The sequence below is a fragment of the Paramormyrops kingsleyae genome, chromosome 4 (assembly GCF_048594095.1).
Source record: "Paramormyrops kingsleyae isolate MSU_618 chromosome 4, PKINGS_0.4, whole genome shotgun sequence".
Taxonomy (NCBI): domain Eukaryota; kingdom Metazoa; phylum Chordata; class Actinopteri; order Osteoglossiformes; family Mormyridae; genus Paramormyrops; species Paramormyrops kingsleyae.
The window spans coordinates 20,829,328-20,850,412 of record NC_132800.1 but is presented as its reverse complement, the minus strand read 5'-3'; the positions used below and the strand labels follow the sequence as shown (position 1 = coordinate 20,850,412).

Genomic DNA, 21,085 nt, shown 5'->3' with positions numbered 1-21,085 from the left:
AGTTAATCTTTATCAGGCGTTAATTTAACGAAGCGCCAGCCGCAATAAACAAGCGCGACCCGTTTTTATGGCGCTGGAGTCTAGACGACATTGAATGCGCGTCTCCGGTTTAGCACGATTACGCGACTGTATTTTGAACCTTAAACCAATTGCTGTCGAAAGTACTTAATGGAAAAGGTGCGCAGTTTTCTCACCACATATCACAAACAACTTAAATAGGTTAGTACTGTATGGAGATTTATTTTCCTAAAGAGCAAGTGATAGGCGTGTAGATTAAGTATATGCTACATCCGCATGGCAATCTACCATAAAACGTGGTTTAAATTACGTACGACATAAATGCGGCACTGAGCCTCCTTTGCCTTATTGATCCATATATCGACAATCGTGTATGCTTGTCAAAATCACCAAGTGATCCGTTTAGATTTTTTTTCCCACGAAACACATAAACCGCAAGGATCTCTCGCGTATGATTTTTATTTATTTATTTTTTTAAGCCAAGCCATCTCATATGTTCTGCTACGGATGCAAAATGCAGCTGGATCACGCAGCCCGCTTACCTCCGCATATTTACTATGCACTATTTGCCTACTTCTCATTCGTTTCACGTAGCGCGGTTGGGTCCACGTCGGAAAAAAAGCGCTGACCAAGTAAAGCTGGCGGCTTTGACCGATCCCCAAGGCAGCCGCAACACGGGCCCTTACCCAACACCTTCACACCCCTTGTAATTAATGACAGGAGCGCCTTTAAATATAATTTGTCATCGGCAGCTGTTCCGCTACAGCGATTGCCCTCTTTCTGGGCAAAATAACTTTGATTTCAGTATATCCAGGCTGTGGATGTCACCGCCCCCACCGCCCCGCCTTCCTGGCTGCTTGTAGTGGGTGGATCTTGGAGGGTTGACTCACAAAGCTGTCAAAGATAGCTGTCACCCCGTGGTGCGATCAAACGCACGGTGAGCGGCGCTTTTTGCCGGTCGCGCAAACTGGGGATTTGGGGAGCCGGAGACGATGCGCCGAGCCGTGAAGCGTTAAACACGCCAGGTTAAGCCAAACCAGGTCCGAAACCGGCTGTGAAATAGCGATTTTTATTATTATTTTTTTTACTGCGGACCGACGGTGCTTGAAACACGGCGGAAAGATCCCTGGTCTTTACTTGAGGAGGAGGAGGAGGAGGAGGAGGAGGCTGGCTTGATAGCTGCCGTGAAAAAGGACATTTTCGGAAATTTTGGACCACAATGAAAGCAAGAAAAGGTACGTCGCCTTGCTAGGTAACTGATACTGCGCGATTGAACGCTGAATATAATAGTTCACTCTGTATGTTTCTGAATTCATAATGCTGAAGCGGCCCGTGGATTTAGTGAGAACTTTGCGTTTTGAAATGCGACCTAACGCGCCCAATGCGCATATTACCTGACCCTATAAAATTCTGCATTTTCTGTTACGTGTGTTTGTGGGCTGTCAAAATGATTTGTTTCCCCCTGTCTTTGCCTGCCCTGTTGTGGATTCAGACGCAGTAGCTCTGCGCTTACATGCGCTATTTAAAAATCCCCAGGCTGGACACTTAATGCTGGTATTATATTAACGTGGACATCTCTCCGTGAAACAACCGGCCAGCTACAGACATGTGTTGATTTAGCTAATCGGCCAAGTTGCCAGCTAATTAAAGTTATGAATGCACTTCTTTATTTTCACTCACAGACGCCGTTAGTTTGTACGCATGTTGTTTGTTTGTATCCATTTGTTTATCTTATTATTGTTAGACCCGAAACAAACTTTAAAAACCGACCCTTTGTGAAACTATGCTTTTGCCTGGGCAGTTTCGCATTCTTAGCAACCTCGTGAGATGAAAGTCTCACACAATAGCTTTGGTCCGACTGCCTCACTATTTTCAGTAGTTGTGCACTTTTAACTGCTCAAACCACGGTATGCATTAGTTTTGAGCACCTTTGGGAAGTGCAGAGTCGGTTTGTGCCGTTTTAAAGCGTAATGCTGATGCCTAAACGCCACATTGCAATCCCGCTTCTTTCCCTTTGTCTCCAGACTCATTTTCAACAGGTTTGGAAGTTGGCAGCAGACTCGTGCGTCGCTGCTAACCAGCTATCCGGCGAGATCACGCTAATATAGTTGTTATGGCTTCTGTTTATCTTTGGGTAAAACGACACGAGTAAATGAGACAGACGTGTTATCCCATGTTTGTAGAAGTAACGACGTCGGTGTTGTTGGAAGTATGGCGAGACCCGGTCCAAGTTATGGCAGCGGTAGTCACTCCTTTGTTCTTGTGGGTCGGTATTGGTCTGTGACTTCGCCTTCGTTTCATTGTGTTAACCAGGTGGCCAGTTGACGGCTTTATAGTGCAGTACAGGAGACGTGGCTCGTAACGGGAACATGCCGCATGCATACATGCACACAGGCGATCTGTAATGTCGCATTTGCGGTCTCACGGTGCCACATGGGACGTGCGAAGTTTAACCACGTTGTTTTGTTCCGTCGGACAAAGTGACACATGGCGGAACATTGCGGGCTCTGGGCATCTCGGCGACCCAGCCACGATCAACAGTCGTGTTATTCAGACACGGATACCTGGTCAGCTGGATGATTTTGCCCAGTATTAAAGGAATTTAGGGTTTTAAAGTTTGTCAAAGATTTCTGAAAACGACTGCGTTTAAAGCGACTGGTACAAATACGGAGTTAAAAACGTATTTAAGGCACCCTGATTGCAGAAAAGAGTACGAATCACTTAGTCCCCGTGTTAATAATGGTATATTTATGTGTTATAAAACCGTATGCTTTATTTACGAGGAAGTATGCAGTGTTGATGTCTTATAACTACGCCTTGGCATGTGACGGGATACGCCATCGCTTCCCCTCCCCCATGCAGGCTGCATTCCAGGCGGTTCATGCTGTCGTTTCTAATCCTTGTAACTTGGGATCCCCGTCTACCCGCTCGCAGGCCAGTCTTCCCAGTATGGGAGCGATACGGAGGAGGACGGCATGGACTGTCCCCTGGACCTGTCCTCCAGCGCCAAGAGGAAGCGACGCGGAAACCTGCCCAAGGAGTCGGTGCAGATCCTGCGGGAATGGCTGTTCGAGCACCGCTACAACGCGTACCCGTCCGAGCAGGAGAAGGCGCTGCTGTCCAGGCAGACCCGTCTGTCCACACTACAGGTGCGACCGCTGTCAGCGCAGCTCACACGCTGCAGTTTTCAATTAATGCTCCAAAATCGTCTCGCTTTCATATTGGGTCCCTGTTCACTGCCCCCACCCCCCGCACATGCCCGATCGCCTCCTCATGCCTCATTGACTTTAAGATAAATAGCTCCTTTATATTGAAGGATCATTTTCACCGGCCCTGGGAATTAAATATTGTCCCCTTTTGGTGACTGTTATGCGGAACATGTAACCTACGAGCAAAAAGACTATGAGAAAGATGCGGTTTTTTTTCTTTTTTTGTTAATTTATAAGCCATTTTCCCCCGTCTCGCATCTGCAGTGCGACGAGTCGCCCTCCGTGTTGGGGATGATCGGGTCGGTCGCGCCGGTGCCTTTGAGCCGCGGTCGGTGGGGGGCTCCGCGTTTGCTCTCCGGAATTCCCCCCCGCTGTCTGGGAGCACGCATTTGCATGTCCGGGCATTATGCGCATCGCCTGCCCGCTTCAAACAAAGCAGTCGGGGCATCGCCATGACTGCTAGTAAGCAGCTGGCCGCTTTACGAGTAGGGGGAAGCGGAGAGAAGTGATGGGTATTTATAGCGGGGAATGACTCTAGCGTGGCTTTGATTTAACACGTGACTTAAAAATACTTTTATTTAAAATAGTGTTAAGTGCAGTATTTAATACATCAGGTTAAATAAGCGCACAATTATCAACAAATAGGCCTATGTATTAACGAGAAAACTAATTGGGAAAATCGGTGGTAGGTAATGAACGTTTGTGAATAAATTATTGAACAAAGTGGTTCAGTGAAATAGTTTGGCTAATTAGGCGATGATTTTGGATAAATACTACTGATGTAATGTAAGGTCGGGTATATAGCCTATTACAGGGACAGTTGCTCATTCTGCGTAATCGCCATTTCACCCAGGTCTGTAACTGGTTCATAAACGCCCGACGGAGGCTGCTGCCCGAAATGTTGAGGAAAGACGGCAAGGACCCGAACCAGTTCACCATGTCGCGCCGTGCGGGCAAGGTGGGCGACGGCGTGCCGCAGGAGAACGCTCCCCCCTGTGACGAGAGGGTGCTTCGCACGCCGAGCTTCGACTCCTGTGACGCCCCCATGTCGGCGGTGCTGCACAGACCGACTGTCATCTGTCACACCACCGTCACCGGGAACCCCGCTCACGCCTGCATGCCTGTCCCCCGGACCATGGAGCCCGGTCACAGTCTGTGCCATGGAGAGGTGGCGCCCCCCCTGGGGGGTGGCTCCAGCCCCCAGACGGGGCTCTTCAACACCCCGCCACCCACCCCCCCAGACCTCACCCAAGACTTCAGTGGCTTTCAGCTACTGGTGGACGTGGCCCTAAAGAGGCGTGCCGAGATGGAGAGGCAGGCTAATGCCTTTGTTTCCTGAAGGATCTCCCGATCAGGGCTGGGGGTGAGGGGGGGGGGGGGGGGGCACCTATTTCTGGGCTGCCAAAATCCAAACGACTCACCAGACGAAGCGTTCGGCGAATAGGACCTGGAGAAGCGCAGCCTTGCCACACGGGGATTTTAATGTCTATTTGCACATCGGAGGACCAGTAACAAACTAGACTTTCCAGGCCAAACCTAATGCTCTACATGCCTTTGCTTTTGTTTTGTAGAGATGATAGAGGCGTCTTGAAGGCCTGCCTGACTTTCCTTCTTTGTTTAAAAAAAAAAAAAAAAAAAGTTTGGCTTGATCATTCCTCGTTATTTTTACTTTAGCAATCTTTTAGTTGTGCCTCTACTTTTGTTTGCACAATAGGGTAAGGGGGGAGACGGGAGGTTGGTCCATTTGTCTAAAGGTTTCTGTTGGCATTAATGATGAACACCATTACTCCTCTGGTTGGTGGCTCTGTGTTATGTGGAAATATGTATGTATATTATATATAGTGTATATATTTTTATAACTTTCTTTTGTAGTTTTAAAACCTTTTTCGTTTTCCTTTTCTTTCGTCAGTTATTCGTTTTCCTTTGCTTTCGTCAGTCGTTGGGGTTGGGTGTCCTTGCTTTGGAGATTCATTTGTCTGGGTCTTCACACTGTGATACTTTGCCAAGCTGAAAAGGACCCCCCCCCTTACCAAAACTTTACTGCCTTTATGTTCTGCTTACAGCACGTGTGTACTTTTAGAAGTAAACTGGAAGGATGACACTAAAATGGCTTTGTGGTGCTGTTAATTCAAAAGGGAAAGGACCGTAACCTGTTTGAATGGGTATGCCGACTAAAATCGCAGGATATCTGAAGGCCCACCTTTTTCTTACTGTGCAATGTATGGCTAGTTCGGGTCACATGACCTCCAAATTTAAAAAAAAATAAAAATTCTAGGAGAACAGTTGATTTGTGTTGCAAGAATGTATCGTTGATCCTTGTAAAAAGTACTCTCAGGAAGCAGTGTACAGTGGTTAGGTTTAGTCACTCAACTGCTGTTGAAAATCATCCAGGGTTTTGTTACAGTAACCATGCAAATAGTGATTGGTTGTCATTTGCATGTAAAGTGTGCATGGTTTCATTCCGCATGCTGCCTGTGTCCTCGCTGCAGCCCAGATGCGACGTCCTCATGGGATAGGCGTGCTACCGAAGCTGCGGGGAAAGAAATCATTCTTGCGTTTTGTCGCATGTAGGCTGTATAAGTACCTCGATTAGCATAGTTTTGCATTAATTGGCGCAGGCCGACGCAGAGGTTTACGCATGAGGGGTATTGCAGACAGGGAACGCAGAGCGGCACCGAGCGTCTCGTTAGCGGGCCTGACGGAGACGCCCGTTTGTGTACGTCACGGGCGCGAGGCGCCACATCGCTGCCTCAGGGGCGCTCTGCACCGAGCCGGTTAATTAAGTCTACAAGGGCGACGGCGTGTCTCTGCCTTGGTCGTGACGGGGTGCCCGCGTCGCTGAATCCGTAATGCTGCTGCGGTTTATTTTCCAACGTGTCTGAGATTCGAGGGTGGATTGCGTCGCAGGTCGAGCGCAAGTGTGCTGGTGCATTTTGTGGCAGTGCATGTGTCACTTCCTAACCCTACTCGCGCACAGAAAGCCATTCAGCCATTCAGAGAACCAGATTCCTCTCTGGTCCTTACCGGCTGGTCGGCAGGTCCTGCTGACAGCTGATTGGCTGGCCGAAGTTTGCTCCCTATAGGTTTAACATCTGGATTGGTGGGTAAATTTACTGCTCTATAGAGAAGTGAAAACATTGGAAGCATTTTAGAATTTATATAGGGTGTCTCAGTGGGTGGTGCTGTGGCTTCAAACCTCAGGCTTGGAGTTTGAATTTCGCTCTTTCTGTTTGTGGAATTTTCCAGAGACATGCAATTGAGTAAATTGGCATGTGCGAGAGTGTCCTTTGATGGACTGGTATCCCATCCAGGTTACCCCCTCCCTTACAGTTCATCCGGCCTGGGATATGGACACCGTACTTCATAAACGGTATAGAATATGGGCGAATGTCCTGATTCATTATTTAAGGTTGGCCATCTCCTATTCACTGCTACAGTGCGTCTTAGCACTGGGCTGGATTTAAAGGCCAGTTACTTAACCAGTGGGTATAGCTGCAGTAAGACTCAATCTCCAGTTTCCCTCCCTAAAGACAGGACCCATGACGGCATCACTGTTTGACCTCATTTAGGAGGAAATGTAACAAAATTTGAAGGTGGGCGTGTCCCTTCCTCAACTGCCAACCCAAAAACACACAGATACGTTGATTTACAAGAGCGAATGAATCCTTCAGATCGCAGGGTCAAGTTTGGGCTTAAGACTTAAGTATCCCCTTCTTTTCCCCTTTTATCGGTCCTGATTTTCGCTCCTTCCTGATTCCAGGACAACGAAATCGACGACGAGTCTTCAGCGGAATCACAGGCAATTAGTACAATTAAAAAAAAAAAAAAAAACCAATAAGCCAAAAGGCCCTTTTAAGGTGCATCCAGGAGGAATGTAATAATAGACGTCACCTGAAAGCAAATTTATCTAAAGACACGAGCTTAAATATTATTACAGTTAGTGTTCACTTAACCAATAACCTAGCTTTAGATAAACGTTTTGTACACCTGGAAATGCTCACTCATTTAAGGCTATGCGAGTTTGACTGGTCATTAGGAGAGATATGTTCAGATTGGCTTTCTCTGCTGGCCCCGCTAGGTTGTCTAATGCGTTTAATATTAATCAAGATGGATGGCATCCCCCCCCCCACCCCGTGTCCCGTCTGACCTTATCAATCAGAACCAGCTTGGTTATCTTTTTACAGTTTAACAGTTTTTTTTCCAGGGGAATGTGGAACAGGTTTAACTATTTATAAATAAAGCAGAGCACCCGGAATCTGCTAATTATATCAGTTGATGTCTGGCGTTGTGTTAATTCCTAACTGCAGGGTACAAAGCAATTTTGCTGCTCATCGCTATTGGTCATACATAATTTTGATTGTTTACACTGGACGGTACGGCTGCAGCGTGAAATACATGGAGGTAATTATGATGGGATTTTTAATACGGTATAATCAAATGTTTACTATAGAGGAGATTTATTAAAAGAAATTTATAATAAAACATTTTCTAGGTCTCATATTTTTAAAGTTCTTGAGATTTATCGGTTAGTTTGTTTGCATATATCTCAGGACATACCCTTTTTGCCACACACTGCTTCCATAGTTACTTTTTCATAAATTGCTGTCTCTGTGTGGTCATGTTAGTAAATGTATATTTGAAGGCCATTTTTTTAAACAGCGTTACCCGAATTAACTATAAAACGTGACACAAATACAAAGTAGGCTTGATAAATATTGATTTAATTACTTTTTACATTGGGAAACATTCATATATGTACAGATATTCATTTTACTTGTTTTATCTCCACGTATACAAAGTCATCTAGCATGAGGATGTAAAAATCCTGAAATTTCTTCATAACAGATTATTTTTTTTCAATTTGCATTTGTCAGTCTGTCGCAAAGACGCCTTGACCATACCAACTGGTCTGCCTTAAAACGTGACACAAATACAAAGTAGGCTTGATAAATATTGATTTAATTACTTTTTACATTGGGAAACATTCATATATGTACAGATATTCATTTTACTTGTTTTATCTCCACGTATACAAAGTCATCTAGCATGAGGATGTAAAAATCCTGAAATTTCTTCATAACAGATTATTTTTTTTCAATTTGCATTTGTCAGTCTGTCGCAAAGACGCCTTGACCATACCAACTGGTCTGCCTTATACAATAAATCTTTGTTTACATACTTAAACCTAGGGATCCAGATCAATATTTTAATATGCAGAATACACATTATTATGCGAAAATGCACAGTGCAAAATTCAAGTGCCTTTGAAACATTTGTAAATCTCAACAAAATAGTATAGCCTTCACAATTTTGGAAAAAAAAACCTAATTGTTTAGCTCTATCAAGCTGGCAAGAAAATTTTCTTTTGTAGTTTTATTCACAAAGACCTAAATGTGGAAGTGAAATACTGAGGTGGCAGTAAATTATAAAAATACAAAATAGCTGAAATGTGTTGAGAATGTACACACCTCACTGAAATGTGTGACTGGGGGTGTGGGGGTCCTCTGTCTTAATACAGTCCCCGTTCTGTTGATGCTTCCACACTTAAGCGAATAACCCCCTTTTCAAGTCATAATTGAATATTTTTATTCATTTCACTGCTCCTTTTAATTAAACACAATTCAGCCAAGTCAGTGAATCCCGTAGTTTCCCCAATGAGACGAGATGAGTTAAACATGAGAGGTGTTAAAAGTCAAATGCACCAAAACGGTCGCAAGAAGAAACACGTTCTACCTAAATTTCTCTGAAAACCGTTTCCTGAACAACACTTTTGCTCCGTGATATTGCTCCGTCCGTGTCCCTGGACCTTCCTGTGTGTGACTGCTACATTGTGTGTTAAGGCAGAGAACTGATCAAGCATTTAATGTACCGCAGATGAGCACTAATTGTTCCACAGCCTGGGACTCCTCACCTAGAACAGAAAAAATCCACTGATTTGCAGTCTAATTTGACATTTTTACAGACAATTCAAAAGAGCAAGTCAGAAATTGCATTTGTATATTTCAAAGTAGTAAATCACTTGGTTGCCTGATGGAGAAATGGAAATACTTCAAGCATACAAATATTCATTACTGGATGTGTGGAGTATATTTGGGAAACAGAGCAACTGTCTTTAATAAAATGTTCCTTATTTTGGTTGGGATGAATCTAGTTAAATATACAAATTTGTCATTTGTTCTTAGAGTAAGAAGATTGTAAGTTCCAAAAAATTTAGTTGATGATTAAAGACATTATTTTGTATACAAATTCCCCTTGGTCCTTGAGGGTTCACAAACATATGCTGACATAATTAGAGCCACATATTGGCTGAAATAGTAGTCATAGTTTACATTGATGTGTACCTCATTTACCAAATTATAGTGACTAAACAAAGTCTGTATTGACTCCTGTCGACCCCACAGAAAGTTAGTGATGTCAGTATGGAATTCCCACTGAGCCTGTAGTTGCTGATGCTCTGAGAGGCACATGGGGGTGGGGGGTGTATGTCGCTGTTCTGTGCTCTAGCTTTGATTGGTTGGCCTCCCTGCCCCCCTCCCCTCCATAGCCACCTGTGTCAGGAATTAGGGACACACCTCACATGCCCCCATTCTGCATTCCTGTCCCCCAAAGCTGGGTATTCAGGGGGCCCTGGATCCCGTCGCTGGCCTGCGGCTTGGGGGGCATCGCCGGGGGGAACGGACTTTCCCGAGAGGTCGGCAGTTTGAGGAAACTTAAAAAGTTTTGCCGGAAGGGCAAAGGTCAGCCTGGTTTCAGCAACAAAGGAGTGAAATGGTGGCCTGACACGACGGCATGGTTAGGGCAGTGGAAAGGATTATAAAATACACTAATAAAGAAATAGATATATAAATAAATCAATCTTTATTCAGTGTGTTTATCATAAGTTTGCACACACAATGGCTGTGTCATATGATATACAAGATCAGGACAGCAAAACACTAAATGGAATCCAAATAGTTCACTGGAAATAATAATAATAATAATAATAATCATAATAATCATAATAATAATAATAATAATAACAGAACACAATTTAGATCTAAGCCTATATTAATCAGATTGTGTCTACATGCTCAAATCTTCTTTCGATTTCATTGTACAAACACAAATCCCCATTTTTCACACGAAGGCGTGAGACCGCTGGTCTGTTCTGCTCTATGTCCTGGAGGCTGCTTGACCAAAAACACTGGCCAGTATATCGACCTTGGAAATCAGGAAGCACTTTGAGAGACGCAGCCGTACCTCACTCACGCGCGCGCACACACACACACACACACACACACACACACACACACGGAAACGCAACACGTCGCACACTTTGTTTTTTTTTTTCCTTTTGGGAGACCCTGATTTTGCTGTGCTATCTGTTCCTCCATCTCTACCTGAGAGTTACCCCCAAACCAGCCCACCGTGATGCGGGCAGGATCAGGAGGACCGGAGCTCCACGCCCCCCCCGGGGAGGATCCTGGTGACCAAGCAGGTGAAGGTCACCCCAAAGAGATCACTATTAAAATGAAGCCCCTGCACTAGCAACTGGAAAGACTTCATTAAGAAAATAAGATGATGAAACCGTTTGCATTTCATGACTCTGTTTTTTTTTTATGGTATTCTCGTTTGCTTTCTCGCTGTCATATTCCGGTTAGCCTCTTTTGCGGGAAACTCGTTTGAGCCCCAAAAAGATCATTGAATCACAAACAGATCCACAAAAACTCCCCACCCGACTTTACAAAAAAATAAACAAAACAAACAAAAAAAAAAAACTTTCATCTATAATAAGCATTTAAGAATATTTTGTCCCACAGATGACTACAGCAGTGTTAATACAGAGAAATATAATTCTCTTCAAAGCATTCGCAATAACAAGCTTATGTATGATTAACGAACAGAAATAGCTACGGCATAATGAAGGCATCCTTTTAGATCGCGTATAATGTTTAAGACCGTCGACACCCCCCAGTTCCCCCTAAGCATCACGGTATTTTCATTTGACTGACTGCCCCATTTGCTTGATGTTCTTGATAGTCATCTTTCAAGGAGAATATTGCTTTAGGTGGCCCGTGTTGCACTGGTACCTCCAGCCACACCGAAATAAAAAACGCAGTTAGTGAGGGTTGGCGGGAATGTGTGTGTCCGTGCCCAAGCCTCTGGGAGCCAGCTGCCTGTTCTTGCCCACTGAGGGTAGCCATGGTGACGGCTTCACTTGCTGGGTAGTTCTGGTGGACCTCTGGAACCGGGCTCTCCGGTCGGTCCTTGGGAGCCCACAGAACACAGTCCTCTTCCCATGCATCCCAGGGCCAATTCCAGGAGGTTTAGCAGCCTTCTGCGCACACACACGTGCACACGATCTGCGGCCTGTCTTCAGGTTGGGGGTGGCTTCGTCTTTGTACGCGCTAGCTGTGGTGTACTTTTCGTGTGGCTACGTGAGTGTGCCGAAGGTGACAGGCTCTGCTAAAGAGGCAGGGATACGAACAACTCACCCATTGAGAACATTTGCGCCACAGCCGCGCGGAGAGAAAGCAGGACGGGTGGCAGGTGTCACCATCACGTCCCTCGTCGCTCCGACAGGCCGTTAATGCATGCATCTAGCCCTCAGCCCTCTCTGGGCGAGATGCGTGTTTGCGGATGTGCGGCTATGAGGATCCTATGAAGAAAAAGTGCCTTACCCTGATTTAAACCTCCGGTCCAAAGACGTGTGCATTTAGTGAAGGGAAACAGAGGTGTGTGGAGACACTTTCTCTGGATATGAACGTGATTTCTCTGCCGCGGGCGCATGTGAGTGTGTGTGTTCTGTTCCCTGCAGTGGCTCGGCGGCGGTAGCGCTCATAGCCGGGTCTGGGCCTCGGGGATGTAGATCTCGATGCTGTCCGCGCTCTCGGTGGCTGAGTTCTGCCGCACTGAGGCAGCCCGTTTAGCGGCCAAGAGGCGTTTGCGAGCCTCCAGGCGCTGCCGCTCAGAGCTCTCCAGGGACCTGTCGCGTGCCAGAGGGGGGTGGGCCTTCGGGGGCTTCTTTGGCACGGGAGGGGGGACCCTCCTCTCCTGGACAGAGATGACAAAACAGTCAGTTAGCGGCGGCTAAGCTGAGGGCCGGGAGGCGAGTCGGAGGACGGCCCCGCTGAGCGCCAGCGGACGCCCGCACACCTAGCCGGCCGCAGCCGTGGCGTTACGGCTCTGATGATGGTGCTAGAGTTCAAAGAGAACTCGTGGAGTGCGTGGGGTGAACGTGCGACCGGCGGCGAAGACCCAGCGCGTGTCACATGGAATGATCGGCTCACTGTCAATGGGAAAAACACAAATAAAAACGTCAAGATGGAAAAAAATCACATCAGGGAAAAAGAAAAAACACATCCAGCACATACAGTATGTGGAACAGAAGGTAACAAAAATTAGGAAATGGATAAAAATTATTTAAGACTACATATAAATTACAGACATGAAGCATATTGATACATGGTAAACACACAACAAGATGACAATAATTAATGAGAAGTTTTCGTTTCCTATTAACAAATATCATACATCACGACAAATTGGGTATTTTTCATCGCCAGTATGCTGGCCTCACTGTTTCCAGGCCAGAGTCTGAGTGTTTACACTTGGGATGGACCACCAACCCAAACTACCACCCCCACCTTCCTCTCCGGACGCTCCAGAGGCCTCCAGCTGTTGGCCTTCAGCTGGTGCAGCTCGTCGAACTTGAGGCTGATGTTCTCGATCGACAGCTGCAGCATGTCCCAGAACCCGGCCAGGTCTTGCGACATGGGCCGCGGATGGGTGTTTGGGTTCTGGGAGGGGGGCGGTGAAGTTTGTCAGTTTTCTCCCTGCCAGCAGGAGGTGCTCTTCAAGGAACTGGAATTATACACTGAATGGAGCCAGCGAGGTGATGACTACCTTTAAATATTTTAATATTGAAAATCACCACAAACATTAATTGCTAATTACTTTGAATTGAAGTGCTAAATTCATTTCATTGCCTACATTTACTGCTGGTCGCTCTACTGCTGTACATTTGGCAAATAAATTTTGATTTGATTTAGATAATAATAACAGTTAAGGCCTAGCAGTTGTACATTAGAAATATTTTCATCTATCTAAAATAGCTGAATGTAAATTGTAGGCCATTATAGCTGTGTTAGCTGCTTTGGCCAAATGTAGCCCAATGAAGAGCAGTCGTCAGAGCCTGTGGCCCTCAGAGACTGCGGCCCTCAGAGACTGCGACCCTCAGTGACTGCGAACCTCAGCGACTGCGACCCTCAGAACCTGCGACCCTCAGTGACTGCGGCCCTCAGCGACTGCGACCCTCAGCGACTGCGACCCTCAGAGACTGCGGCCCTCAGAGACTGCGGCCATCAGAGCCTGCGGCCCTCAGAGACTGCGGCCATCAGCGACTGCGGGCCTCAGAGACTGCGGGCCTCAGAGACTGCGGCCATTAGTGACTGCGGCCCTCAGAGCCTGCGGCCCTCAGAGCCTGCGACCATCAGCGACTGCGGCCCTCAGAGCCTGTAGCCCTCAGCGACTGCGGTGGCTCCTACCAGATTCTCCTCACACAGCTCCTGGAATTGCTGGAACTTCTGAGACATGAGCAGCTGGGCGCTGCCCACTGCACTCCGGATCTTCCCCAGAACTGCGGGAAGACACACAGAAGGGGGTGTGGTCAGGGTCGGGGCCTGTGTGGCATCACTGTGGGGGGGTGGGGCCTGCCTTAGCTAACTGGGAACACACTTAGTTTATAAATAGCCGGTGGTGGGGGGGGGGGGGGGGGGCAGCAGACAGGAAGCAGATGGAAGCTCGCTTGCTGCAGTGAGTAGCCCACACGCGGGGCAGGGAATGGGGACGGTTGTGCTTCGGACCCCACTGTCAGTCCTTGAGCTCCTGCGTTCAGAGCACTACCAGGGCCTTGTGAGTAGTGTTACTGTGGGAGGGAGGGGTCGGGTTTCACCGCAAGGTGAGGCTCTACCAAGAGGTGTAATTTGACTGCATGTAATGTGTATGGCAAACGATGACATCACCACTCTGACATCTGTGACTCAGGAATTACATATCGAATGAACTAAATTGTACTCCTCAGGCTCTTTCATCCTCGTTCAGTCATGTCATCTATCATGCTGGTCACCAGTGTAAAAGCCCCTGCCCCCCCTGAACTGCGCCTGTCAGTACACTGTTGCCTGAAGTCATAGCATTACATGCTGAATCATTTTAAAGCCTAGTGCATGTCATCAAGTGCAGTTGACTTCAGTTGTGTACATTTAGTTAGTGGTCAAGTATGGTCAAGTATGGTTAAGCATGGTCAAGTTAGGTTGAGTATGGTCAGTTATGGTCGAGAACGGTCAAGTATGATCAATGACGGTCAAGTACTGTCAAGTGCATTCAAGGATGGTCAAGTATGGTCAAGTTCAATCAAAGACGGTCCAGTATGGTCAAGTACGGTCATCTATGGTCAGATTGAAGTGGCATGCTCACTGTCATCAGGCAGGTCATTCTCCTGCTCCTCCTGTTCCATCTGCCGGCACCAGCCCTCCATGCGGTCAGTTTCGGCCTGGAGCAGCTTGAGGAACCAGCGGCCGTCACGCTGCACGGTCCAGGCAGCCCTCTGCACGCTCTCCATGGGGTCTTCGGTCACGCTGTCGATCCAGGGGTCGGGTGGTGGCAGGATGGACGGATCGAAGCCCACGTGCACGTATTCGTCATCTGTCGCACACGCATGGTAATGGTTCCCCGAGCCCTGGATGCTGACCGTTGAGGTCGTGGCTTCCCGTGAGTATTGCCGCGAGAGGCCGGCGGACAAGGGCGGCTCCGGGATCGGGGAGTCCGCAGCGCCGTCCGATGCCTCGCTGGTGTCCAGGTCCGCCTGGACCGCCGCAGTCACGCTGTTGGAACGAGCCAGCCGCCGGTAACTGCTTAAACACAAATAAGGCCTCCCGTTATCTTCCAGCAAAACCAAATGGCGAGTCTTAAGATGTCTATAGACAACTATCTATTCACCCCAGGGCAGGCTGTTGTACCTTTGAGTCCTGTATCTGAAATTCTCCAGTAAAAAATCCAGGTCTATATATGAGTAAAACTGTAAACTACTTACAGTGGGTGTAGAAAAGAATCATCCCGTCAAAAAAAAAATAAATAAATCACATTTTGTTACTGAAATGAAAACAGAATAGAACTGAATTTGTTCAGCTTCATTTACTCAATGCAACTGATAATATCCAAGTGAAAGAAAAAAATATTGCAAATGTCCTGAAAAGTACAGAATGATTTCGAAGACCTTACCTATCCGTAGGAGCATGGTTAAGTCCATAATTAAGAAGTGTTTGGGACTACCCAGACCCTGCCCAGATCAGGCTCTCTCTCCAAACTCTCCAGATCTGGCGGAAAGCCAATGCAGCTCAGCATCCAAAGAACACCAAGCCGGCAGAAAAGCACGGTGGTGGCAGCAACCTGCAGCGGGGGCTGTCTGTCCACAGCAGGGACTGGAGCAACTTGTCAAACCTAATGCCTTCTGCCAGAAAGGTGAAAGTGAGAAGAAGTCTCACCTTTCACCGTGACAGTGACCGGAAGTGCACAATCAGATTGACCATACAGTGGCGGAAGGAGAAAAAGGTGAATGTCCTTGTGTGACCTAGTTAGAACCCAGACTTAAACCCCATTGAAAATCTATTGAATGACCGGAAGATTGGAGTCCATCAGTGGGCACCATCAATTTGACTGAGCTTGAACAGATCAGTAAGGAAGAGTCAGCAAATATTGCTCAGTCTAGGTGTGCTAAGTTCAAACAGATCCAGACTCATGGCTGTAATTAAAGCAAAAGGGGGCTCCACAAAGTAGTTATGTAGCATCTTTTATCAGTCTCAGTTATTCTTGTTTTTTATTTGTGATTATTTTTCAGGAATGTGCTATTTTTTCTTTCACTTGGATATTATCAGTTGCATTGAATAAATACAGCGGGACAAATTCAGTTCTGCTGTGTTTACATTTCAGGCTGTAAAGTGACTAAATGAATTTTTTTTTGACGGGGGTGGGGGGGGGTTGATTCTTTTCTTTACCAATGTGGCTTGAATTTTAATCAGCCAAACCAACTGGTTTCCGAATTAATATTAACCAAAGTGTTGACGTGTTCTACATTTTTTTTCCTCCATCATGAAAAATAAAAATGGTACGATTCATCTTGACTCAACTCTACAACTAAACAAAATAAATACTAATGATGTACGGTGTTATTTTGAAATTGCTCATTTTCAGCAGTAAAGCATAATAAATATCCATTCATTCATCCACCCATCCATCTATCCATTGCCCATAATCACTTATCCAGCATAGTGTCACCCAGAGCCTGCAGTCTATCCCCAAAGGCACAAGGTACAGGGCTGGGGACACCTTGGAGATAGTGCCTGTCTCCCACCAGAGGATTCTGGTGTCGAAACATTAAGGTGAAACACCTGGTGTTCAGAACAGAGACAACGTTCATATAAATATGCACCATGATAAGCAATCAATACCGGATCAATGTGTAAATCAACGTGCAATGGCACCATCGACGTAAACTAGACATGTACCCCGGCGCAACTCAGCTAGCTGGGCACGCCAGGGCCTGTTCCCAATGGCATCGCCATGCCAACCACGTTCATAATCACAGGCCCCGCCTTCTTCCCCATCTCTGTGACAAGTGCACGTCTCGCGGGCCGGGGGAGCAGACGGTTCTCCTGGCCGAGCATCGGGGAGTCGGGCAGGGAGCAGTGGAGGTATTAAGCTGACTCAGGGCTTCTCGTTAGTGACGCCGTCCCGGAAAGCCATCGCCTTTGGGCCGCCAGTCATATAATCTCTGATACATCTGCCATAAAAGGACCTGATCTTCATAAATGCGGACTTACACGCTACAGCTTGCCCTATGCTGAATAAAGAGCCCCCCCCCCCCTTCCCAATGACAGGGATGTTGCTGTAATAAAAGAGGGGAGGGACATTTTCCATCCATTCCTAACCCCGCTGGGAGCCCCCGCCCAACAAATCACAATGTGCCAACAGACAACACAGGTCCTGTTGAGTGAGACTGCTTTGCTAGTTAAACAATCCCCCCCCCCCCCTTTGCTTGTTTATCTCTCCGCCCCCCCCTCCCCAACCCAAATCATTAACTTCTATTCCTACAAGATCAAACGAGCAGGGAGTAACACGCAGGAGCAGGTGGTGAGCGAGGCGGCAATGCTTTCATAGTCTTGTGACTGCCACCCTTAACAACCGCCTCAAGAAGGGAGGGGTGGCGGATCGGGTGAGTGAACCTTTCGGCGTGGACGCGGGTCTCTCCCAGGTGCAGTCTATCGAACGGGATGGCAAATCGCCCTGGAGAATAATGCTCTCAGCCGTAGTGACGGCCTTAGTGACAATACCATGCTTTTTTTTTTGCAGCTCTGAAAAGGGCTGAATTCTGAAAGCCAAACGCCGGCAAGGATCTAATTTCCATCGGTAATTCAGAGCCGGGTGCCTTGACTTCGTTCACCTGGAGAGCGATTTCTTTTTTTTTTTTCTTTTTCTAAGGGTAGCTCCAGGTCACATCGATCCACCTTCATCCCTGTGAAGAGCTCGTCCTGCTTAAAGGTTAATGTGTGTCACACGGGCCAGCCGTTTCCCAGACTCCGTTCACAGCAAACATCATTAGCAGACAGTCACTGCCAGTAACCTATTCCGCGGAACAAAAGGGTGAGCATGACAGGTATTTAAACAATATGTATTTTGACATTAATTGATTAAAATATCATTTTCAATCATTATTGAAGGACAAAGTGTTTTTAGTTAAGCACGGTCACAGGAGATTTTTGTTATTTCAAACTGGACTACAAGCATTTCCATCAACTTGCTGCATTAACCTTGTAATATGCAAGCGACTTGCAGGGCATCAGGCTGGGGGAACTCAGCCCACGAGCCCAGAACCTTTTACACACAGAAGAGCACCCACTGTGGCTGGAGGTATGAACTGCAACTCCAAATTGATCAGGATTGTCCACTGATTCACTTTCAATTGGGAGCCTAAGCAAAAGTCATACATGTGGATGCTTTTCTTTCTACTCGGGCAAAGCACCCTGGGAGGGGTGATGAGAAGGTTGAACATATGGGGTGGGGGGTGTACATTTTCCTCCAGAATAAAGGGACCTGGACCATTGGGGTGATTTTCAAAAAGACAAAAGATCTGCCGTGAAAGTGTCCGGGTAGCCGAGTAGAGGCAGGACAGCCGGCAGCCCCCAGGGGAGGGCTGGGGTGGCTCCAGTTCAGGGCCCACTAAAGGCTGCTTATATGGAGGGCTCTTTTCAAACAGGAGGGTGGTGCCCCTCCGTTCAACAGACCCCCAACTGAGGTGGTCTTTTGAGGTGGTGTCTGAGTAAGGGAGTGTTTATGGTCAGTACTGTTGACCATCTGGGAGTCTCCTCCTCCTCCGCTCCCATGGACCTGGTGACGTTTACGACCCCCCCCCCCCCCATTGGGTGGAAGGTACACCCCTCCCATGGCTGACCTCTGACCTGTGTGCCGTCAGTTGGCGCATAGGGACCTGTGATGTGTCAGCCCGGTGTGCATTAGCCATGCCATGTCATTCTGGCTTTTTTTTGGCGGGGGCCAGGGAGGGGGAGGGGGTGAGCTTCACAAGACTCAGAATGTTTGCCGGAAAAGATCCCATCCACCACTGGTGAAAACAAACACTCAGTCATCCGCAAAGTCGAGCTGGTCAACCGACGCAAAAGCTCTGCTCCCTAATTCTGGTCAATAATTAACAATATTCACTGGACCATCCAGTCCCAGGACAAATAATGGATACAGAACAAAAACATAGCACAGGCTCAGTTACCTGGAGAGGATTATTACTTTGGGATAGATAAATTGAGCGATTAGAAAATATTGTGGCATTTTTAGTATGTTCATGTAATCTGGACAACAACGAAGTCAGAAAATGAATGTTACAGGGGGAGCGGAGGGATGGGCTCTGATTGGCTAGTCCAGTCGGGTCAGGCACCGGTTACCTGGTGTCCCTGATTCAGGATCAGCTGACGATTCGCTGAATGTTAACCTTAACTACTATGAAGGGAAAAAAAGGGAGTCAGTTTCAAGGTTAGTTGTTCAGGGGAACTCCCTTTGTCCCGGGGATCAATGACACCCTTAAGTCAGCTGTGCTGTGCCCTCATTGGATGGCCTGCTTCCCCATGGGCGTGGCATTCTGCAAGCAGGAGGCGGTCCTTCGAGCCCTGTGGAGCCCCTGGCCATAAGCTGAAGGGCAGCGGAGAGCCAAGCTGCTCTGACAGCCCAATGAGAGGAGGATGCTGTGGATGGTGGGGCAGCAGGCAGCACATATCTGGAACCATGCAAGGAGGCTCAGCTGCCTCTCGTCGGCTGCTGCTTGGAATAACACGTCTGAGGCTTCTTATTCACGAAAAACAGCCATCAAATTACTGCATCGTTTTTCAGTGCCTCATCAAAATTGGTCCCTTCAGTTGGCTAAAATTACCCAGGGGCAGGGATCTGTAGAGGGAGGAGAGGGTGTGGACAGGAGAGAGTGGAAGTACAGAGATGACAGCCAGAGTGGGATGAAGAAGAGAGGAGTAGGGAGAAGAGGGTACTTAGTGTGAGGGGAGTATGATTAGGAGTAAAGGGGAAAAGGGTGAAGAGAAGAGGAACAGGGAGTATAGGGTAGAGAGTAAGGAAAATAAGGTCAAAAGGAGAGGTGTAAGAAGTCAAGGGTAGGGAGTAAGCGGTAGAGAGAAGGGAGTATGAATGGAGTATGATAGGGAGTAAAGGGGAAAAGGGTAAAGTAGGAGTAGAGTAAGGAGTAGAGAGTGAAGAGAGGAGGGGAGTGTAGTTTACTTTTCCTCTAGGTTAAAATGAAATGGGAATAACCAGTGTGGCTGTTCCACACACTGTACGTTGCTGTCAGACTTTACAGTGCCCCCACTTACCATCTCTCATCCTCCACCTGGATGCCCACTGACTGGAACTTGTGGTCGTCCAAGTCCTCCATGTCGTCAGGACCGTCCACCTGGCGAGTTTGACATGATCGATATGAGACGCAGGGCTCGGGATTCTCCACGCGGTGACCGATTCCCGAACTGCAGCGTCCATGAGTAAGAGTGGAGTAAGGCCGGGGGGGGGGGGCACCTGGATGCCGATGGAGAGGCACTTGCTCTTGCGGAGGGCCTCCCTCCTGTCCTCGGGCGTCTGCCCGAAGGCGGCGTTGACGGCGGTCATGGTGACGATGGTGCTGCTGCTGACGTGCTGGCTGGCGGGGCCGTGCACCTGCGCGTTGGCCGCCTCGATGGCCGCCGTCAGCGCCTTCATGCTGTCGATGCTCTCGGTGGAGTTGCTGAGGCCGGATTGGATGGTGGCCTCCCCGCGCACACCGGGCCCGTCCAGGTGCGCGTCCTGCGCCGACTCGGTGCTGCTCTGCGCCGTGATGGAGATGAAGGGCTTGGTGGCGGTGCGTGGCGGCACGGGGGGCGGGGCCTTCTTGTAGGTCGTGATGCATGACGACACTGCGGGGCGGGGGGGGTGGTTTAAACGTGGGAATCAGCCCGTGGGAAATCTCTCACACACGTAGACTTAGACATGGAGGCGTGAGCACGGTCACATGTACACGTAAACACACATGGCCTCACACATGCAGGTCGCGGCGTGCATCCAGGGCAGACCCCCCCCCCTCCCCCCTCCCCCCCCCCCCGCCCCGCCCCGGCCTCATTTCCTCTGCCGTCCCTTAAAACGGCCCCAGCAGACGAGCGCAATCTCCGGCCCTCCTGTTTGGTTTTTTTTTTTGTGATCGCTACGCGTTACTGGCCGGGAGTAACGGCGGGGGGGGTAAATCTCTGGCCGGAGGCTCGTCAGCGGAGTCGGAGCAGAGATGGCGG

General features: G+C 48.0%; 2 protein-coding genes across 12 annotated transcripts in view; one reads left to right on the top strand and one right to left on the bottom strand.

Annotated features, from left to right (window-relative positions):
* The first annotated feature begins 804 nt into the window (after positions 1–804).
* Positions 805–7,498, top strand: LOC111840208 (homeobox protein AKR-like). Of its 5 annotated transcripts, none has more exons than XM_023804813.2 (3): positions 805–1,253; positions 2,953–3,167; positions 4,081–7,498. In XM_023804813.2, the coding sequence occupies exons 1-3, from the start codon at positions 1,238–1,240 to the stop codon at positions 4,564–4,566; spliced, it is 717 nt and encodes a 238-aa protein (XP_023660581.1). In that variant the 5' UTR covers positions 805–1,237; the 3' UTR covers positions 4,567–7,498. The 5 variants fall into 5 exon arrangements, with proteins under 5 accessions (XP_023660581.1, XP_023660582.1, XP_023660583.1 ...); XM_023804814.2 differs by having other exon boundaries at positions 1,249–1,270; XM_023804815.2 differs by lacking the exon at positions 805–1,253 and adding an exon at positions 1,281–1,925.
* A 3,866-nt stretch (positions 7,499–11,364) lies between these two features.
* dlgap1a (discs, large (Drosophila) homolog-associated protein 1a) overlaps positions 11,365–21,085 on the bottom strand; it is a 33,348-nt gene continuing 23,627 nt past the window's right edge. For 3 of the 7 annotated variants that reach the window (XM_023804804.2, XM_023804806.2, XM_023804808.2), the window contains 6 exons: positions 20,343–20,716; positions 20,144–20,223; positions 14,682–15,118; positions 13,754–13,845; positions 12,854–13,006; positions 11,365–12,260 (listed from right to left, as the gene is read on the bottom strand). In XM_023804804.2, coding sequence (XP_023660572.1) covers positions 12,045–12,260; positions 12,854–13,006; positions 13,754–13,845; positions 14,682–15,118; positions 20,144–20,223; positions 20,343–20,716 — 1,352 coding nt within the window. In that variant the 3' untranslated portion in view covers positions 11,365–12,044. Of the gene's footprint in view, positions 13,007–13,753; positions 13,846–14,681; positions 15,119–20,143; positions 20,224–20,342; positions 20,717–21,085 lie in introns of all 7 variants that reach the window. The other 4 variants (XM_023804805.2, XM_023804807.2, XM_023804809.2 and 1 more) reach the window with 3 other exon arrangements.